Source organism: Alosa sapidissima, chromosome 24 (genome assembly GCF_018492685.1).
Source record: "Alosa sapidissima isolate fAloSap1 chromosome 24, fAloSap1.pri, whole genome shotgun sequence".
Lineage (NCBI taxonomy): Eukaryota > Metazoa > Chordata > Actinopteri > Clupeiformes > Clupeidae > Alosa > Alosa sapidissima.
In genome coordinates this window covers 5029138-5035737 of record NC_055980.1, presented here as the reverse complement: position 1 = coordinate 5035737, position 6600 = coordinate 5029138, and the positions used below count along the sequence as shown (strand labels likewise).

At 43.8% G+C, this 6600-nt stretch overlaps 1 protein-coding gene across 1 annotated transcript; it reads left to right on the top strand.

Moving 5' to 3' along the window:
* Positions 1-746: 746 nt before the first annotated feature.
* Positions 747-6232, top strand: LOC121700693 (testis-expressed protein 47-like). Its single transcript, XM_042083831.1, has 8 exons — positions 747-1142; positions 2035-2107; positions 2510-2613; positions 2890-2954; positions 3295-3505; positions 4039-4204; positions 5561-5623; positions 5735-6232. The coding sequence occupies exons 1-7, from the start codon at positions 747-749 to the stop codon at positions 5596-5598; spliced, it is 1053 nt and encodes a 350-aa protein (XP_041939765.1). The 3' UTR covers positions 5599-5623; positions 5735-6232.
* The last annotated feature ends 368 nt before the right edge of the window (positions 6233-6600 follow it).

Genomic DNA, 6600 nt, shown 5'->3' with positions numbered 1-6600 from the left:
AGAAGCATTTCTCCTAAGGTTGTACTGGCTTCAGAAATCACCTAGATGATAGCACAAATATACATTTAATAGGCACATAAAGCATGTTGTATGAAAGTTGTAGGACACTTTCACTCCACTTCACTGTGACTTATTTCATTCCAATGGAGCCTGCCACTCTCGAGAGGAAGAACGTGTTCTGTTGTCATAGTGATTCAGGCGCTCCGAGAGGGCAAGCCACAGAGAATACACAAGACATCTTGTGAAGACAGCCGTGCATGTGTGTGTGTCTTTGTGTGAGTGTAAGTGTGTGTTAGTGAATGTGTGTGCCATGTGTGTATGTGTGATTCTATGTAATAAGGGTGAAAGTGGGTATGGTGTATGAGTTGTATTTGTATGTGTGTCTGTGTGTATGTACTGTATGTGTATTCCCTGTGACGTACACCTACATTAAACATACATACCACGTCACCTTGTCTGACTGAACTAGCTGGCAGACAGGCACTGACACTGGCACTCTGCTCGCCCTTAAACCCAACACCAAACCCAGAGGGCACCTCCACCACTCTGCTGCTGCCTCTTACACGGAGCTCCACTTTGCGTGCGTGTGTGTGTGTGTGTGTGTGTGTGTGTGTGTGTGTCCAGGCTCTGTAAATGGGAGGCAGACACAGGCAGCTTGGACCAGACCAAGCCTTAAACAGTTCCAGCCAGGGTGTCATTTGATTGGCTGCGGAGCTCAGATACCAGCAACATATTCTTTTGCCAGCATGGCAGACTCTAGCTTTAAACTGGAGCTCAGTTGGCAGTCTCCATGGGGCTTGGAGAAAAGGGAAGGCTGGGCTTTATTGCCCCAGGGAAAAGGAGGAGGAGGAGGAGGAGGAGACGGCTGTGGAGGCAGGTCTCCAGGATATGGCCTCAAGGAGCTGACAAACACTAAGAAAAGGCTCGGCCCCAGGCCAGCGGTAGCATCAGCAGCGCTAACACCACAGAGGAGGTCTGAGGAGGAGGACAGGGAGCCGGACACTGGGCTGGACGAGGGGAGCATGGAGGCGCCGGAGGCCTTTCAGAGGTCCAACCAGACCAGCTCTGAGGAGGAGGCCGGCAGCAGCCTGTTCCACCGTGTCCTCGAGCAGCGGCTGCTACGCAACCCAGACGAGGAGATGGTCAGTTCAGCTTACTCTGAGGGAACAGGTCAGCTGCACAACCCAGACGAGGAGATGGTCAGTTTAGCTTACTCTGAGGGAGCAGGTCAGCTACGCAACCCAGACGAGGAGATGGTCAGTTCAGCTTACTCTGAGGGAACAGGTCAGCTGCACAACCCAGACGAGGAGATGGTCAGTTCAGCTTACCTTGAGGGAGCAGGTCAGCTGGAGACCTGATAGGGTGGCTGGTGAGGTGTAGGTTGGTGTCAGCGTTGATTGTTATATAGGAAGGGTGGTTATGTAAAGAGGTATCAAAGTTCAATTGGGTTGATCCTTCAATTTAGTCAAATGCCACACGGAGACGTTATTTTGAACACTGTGGAGGTGTGTGTGTGTGTGTTTGCTTTCCTCTGTTGACAGTGTACAGTCAAGCAACAAGATAGGTTTGCCAGAGCAACCAGATTTGTTTGTAAGACTCTGTATTGTTGGCTTCGTGTCTGGGTGGATCCCGTCTTGAATGTAGTGTGTGTGAGGGTTTTTTGTTGTGCATGTTCATGAGATTTGAGTGGGACATAAAACATGGGCATGCATGTGTGTGTGTGTGTGTGTGTGTATGTGTGTGTGGGATCATTTTTATTTTGACCACATGTGTGTGTGAAGAGGGAGGAACTAAGTGAAGAAAGACTTTTACAACTATTGGCTTTCTCAGTAGGGTGTTTGTTTTAACAAGACCCTGACTCAATGCCTCTCTTTCTACTTGTCTCTCTTCTAACTCTCTTTTTTTTCTCTCTTGCTTTTTTCTTGCTCTCTAACTCTATCTCTCCCCACCTCCCCTCCATCACCTCTCCTCTTTCTTTCTTTCTTCTTTCTTTCTTTCCCTCTTCCTCACTCCTCTCTCCATCATTCTCTACAGAAGTTCCTGTTACAGAGGTTGGTGGTCATCGCTCATCTCCCCCGCTGTCCCGCTGACAGGAGGGCTGTGGGAGGTTAGTGGCGCGCTGCTGTCAAACATGCTTAAGAACCGCGCACGGGGATGTCTGACTAACACTTACCCGGATTAGCAGCTTCCACCATTTTATACTGGCTGGTTGACAAAGCAGAGCATCAGATTGCATTGTACAGTCTAATCAGACATTGAGACAGGTGGATGTTGTTCTTGATGTTTTGAATAAGTAGTGGTTATAGCGTGGGAAAACATGCACGCAAAAAGAAATACACATTTAGACTCTATGAAATGCAGGTTAGTAATTCAAAACAAGTTAAATCACAGATTGCATTGGAATGTTTTCTGACAGATTAATCTGAATTAGTTTTTCAGAAAACATTTGGCATTTATATCGTGGCATTTTGCCTGTCTTTTGGGTTTGTCTACTGTAATTTGTTAACAGTCTACTATGAGAAGCTGAACCAGACGTTGCAGCGCTCCTACCCTGGAGAGAACATCACAGGACTGCTACTGCTCTACCCCACCTGTGGTCTACATGTCCTTGAGGTACACACACACTGTACTCACAGAAACAAACTTACACACACACACACACACACACACACACACCCACCCACCCACACACACACACACACACACACACATACTGTACTCACAAAAACAAACTTACACACACACACACACACACACACACACACACACACACACACACACACACACACACACACACACACACACACACACACTACATACTGTACTCACAGAAACAAGCTTACACACATGCAGACAGACACCTGATGAACATACTCCTCCTCTGCACAGTGCTCCAGTGAAGTTCTGACCGCAGTGCTCCAGGACCTGAGCAAAATGGAAGCAGCACCTCAGTCGTAAGCTTCACCCTGATCCCTCTTAAAGTGCTTGTACACCTGTCGCTATACTAGTAGAATAATGGCTTCAAACTATTTTTGAAGATTTGCTGACTAATGGTCCTATGAATGGTGTCTCTGACATTTGCTGAAGTGTGCCCAGAACTCTTTGTTATGTAACTTTGCAGTACTGTGCAGGAACATTACTTTTTTGTCAATTTATTTTTGTCAATTTATTTAGCGCTGAATGGGTACCAAGTATGCTGAAAATTGACAACATGGGGCATAATATGGCTATCAGTTCTTACATTGTGCTGCTTTAACATGTAATGTTGTATTAAAGTCTTCGCAAACCCCACAGCGGCCTGCTGGAGAGGCCTCGGGTGCTGCTGGTGACCCATGACGCGGCCAGCCGTCTCTTTCAGCACTGGGGCTGGAGGGAGCTGGACCTGCCCGTTACCGCGGCCGCCACGCTGGGGGAGGACCAGGCGCCGGAGCCCACCGAGGCGCTGGTCAGTCAGGTCCTCACGCAGCTGCTGAGGCTGGGGAACCATCTGCTCACGGCCACAAAGGTTGGGAGAGGCTGTGTGTGTGTGTGTGTGTGTGTGTGTGTGAGAGAGAGAGGGGTAGAGAGAGCTCCAAAGTCCGCATGCAATATGCCATCATTATTGTTTGTTGGTGCATTGTTTAATTATTACAATGCATTTCAGATACACGCATATACTGTATGTCTGTATTTAAATGATATCTGGTAACTTCATACTGTCTGTACATTCATCTGAATGACATCCACTGGCTCCATATTGTAAGTGCATGTCTCTGAATGAGATCCATGTCTTTGAATATAATGTCTTGGATTGCCAGTGGTTTTATACTGAATGTTTATATCCCTGGATGATATCTGATGACTGCATACTGAATGTATGACTTATCTCCAGTGGCTCCATTACACATGAACATATCTTTGATTCCATGTGGCTCCAAACTCTGCATGTCTTTAAATGATATCCAGTAACCTCATACTGTACGTGTCTCTGAATGATATCCAGTAACGTCATCCTGTATGTGCGCGTCTCTAATTGATGTCTCCTGTCTCGATGGCCAGGTGCACACCTCCAAGGCGAGCCCGGAGGGTGTGATGGAGGAGCTACCCGAGAAGCTGCTGGTGCCACAGAACGTGCTGTCTCAGCTGCTCCAGAGGACAGAGCTGCTCACTCCGCAGCAGTACCTGCAGGCCTACCACACACCTCTACACCTGCTGATAGACTCAGGTGAGACATCTACCACACACCTCTACACCTGCTGATAGACTCAGGTGAGGCATCTACCACACACCTCTACACCTGCTGATAGACTCAGGTGAGACATCTACCACACACCTCTACACCTGCTGATAGACTCAGGCGAGACATCTACCACACACCTATAATACCTGCTGATAGACTCAGGTGAGGCATCTACTGTACCACATATCTCTACACTTGCTAATACTCAAGCCAATTGCTCACCTCTACACCTAAATCCAAAAGAAACAACAAATCCACCTTTACACCTGCTGATAGATTCAAGGTGGGTTTCACATTAACCCTGAAAATGTGCAAATCGAAAATGCGGAATGAAAAACGAGTAATGGAAACATGCAAATATCACAAACAAGTTGTTATGCTGGCATGAGGTAGTTTTACAGATCGAAATAGCACTATTTTGCAAAAGTGAGTCATATGACACTAATGTAAATACTAATGAGTTCAAAAAGGTGGTGCGTTTCGTGTGGTCTACTGAAGAGACAGAATTATTTTTATAGTTGGTCTGAGGTGAGGACATCTGTGCAAGTCTACTCCAGGCAACAACAAAATGCAAACATTTATTTACATTTATCATTCTCAGTACAAGGGTTATAAGTATAAGAATAAGGGTTTAGCTTTCGATATTTTTCCTCCCTTTGTCATTCTGACCCCCTCAATGTATAACTACTAAATATTTTGGATGCAATTGTAGATAAACTGTAAAAAAAAAAAAGGTATACAATTTTGGGAGATCTGTTGTGACATTCATCTGAAATTACTATCGTGAGAAGATAAAACTCATATTTAATGCATTGCATCACTTAATGGAGACAATGACCATTCACAATTGTGTTTTTTCGACTTGTTGAAAATATCGGTTACGTTTTCATGCCTACTACACACCTCCAGACCTGCAGATAGATACACGTGACATTTTCAGCAACATGATCCCTTGCTACACATCCCACATCACTAATGACACACTTCAGCTCTTTACCATGATTGACTTCATTGATATTCATCACACAACCATCATACTGTGGTCCAACAGCAACACTAGCCATTTCAGGACCATGGCCAGTTACCAAGCCAAACATGCTTATCTATACCAATAAATATGTTTTCCTACCAATCTTCCCGATGGCAAAGTACACACATTGCAGACTATCATCAGTTACTCAAGATGGACATCTAGACCATGTACCACCATACAATAGTTAATGTTAAGGAAGTTCACTAACAAATCAAGGATTTGAGACTATTTAGAACTGTATATTTCTGAATGTAAGTACATCATCTCTCTCACAAAAGCATTTACTTTCATTATCTGGTCATTTATAGGTCATGTATTTGGAAGTCACCAACCAACAACAGTCTAAAATAGGCTACACACATAGAAATCAGGTAAGGGCTCTCATATTGTCATATTAGAGACATTCATAATCAGTGGTCACTGATGAGCCTTTCATTCAGCTGTTTGATGCCCATCTCTAACACATCTCATGACCCCTTTAGGTCTTTTAGGTAGCAGCTCTTGATGTTTGATCCATGACCCCACCAACAGCCGAGGTAACGGGGGCTCTAGTTCAACAGTGAGGACACAGAAACGGTTCTAATGAGCTTAATTCACATTATGAGACACAAGATACCCCACATATGAATAGTAAATAATGCAATATATGTTTTGTACTGATTCTGATTCATTCAAACTCTTTACCCTCCTATTGTCTTTGTTTCGGCTTTATTCGTTTTGTGTTCGCTGTCAAAAATGACTGCGGCATTATAGTTTATTATACATTCATAATCATATAATATCATCTAATGTTGTGATAGACCTTTGCATCTACTTAAATTCAAGTTTTAAATTCCATTTGCTAAGTCAGAGGGGGAAATATTATATTGGGGAAAGGTTAAGGTTTCCTGTGGGGGCTGGCGTAGAATGTACACAAGCATACATACAGTCTATCTGATCCTGTTTGCTTTTGTTTATGTAAAGCACATTGAATGACCTCTGTGTATGAAATGGACTATATAAATAAAGTTGACTTGACTTGACTTGACTTGACTATGTATCCTCTAATGTAATTCTTGGGTAGACAGCAAATAAGCTAATTTCCCAAGAAGTTGGAGCGTTCCTTTAAAGATGAAAAAAAAAAAACGAAAACTTCCCCGCTTTAACCTTTTATGCCCTAGCCTGGAGCAAACTAGATCTTGACCACAGGTCGTAACATTTTTCTGTATTTTGTTTCTTTATTGTTGTGGAATATATACTATTATAACCACTGAACAGCATTTATTTTACAAAGGTTTACAATATTGTGCTTTCTCCAATAATTTTTATTATAACTATGCATTTTCCCTATTATATATGAAAACAAGAT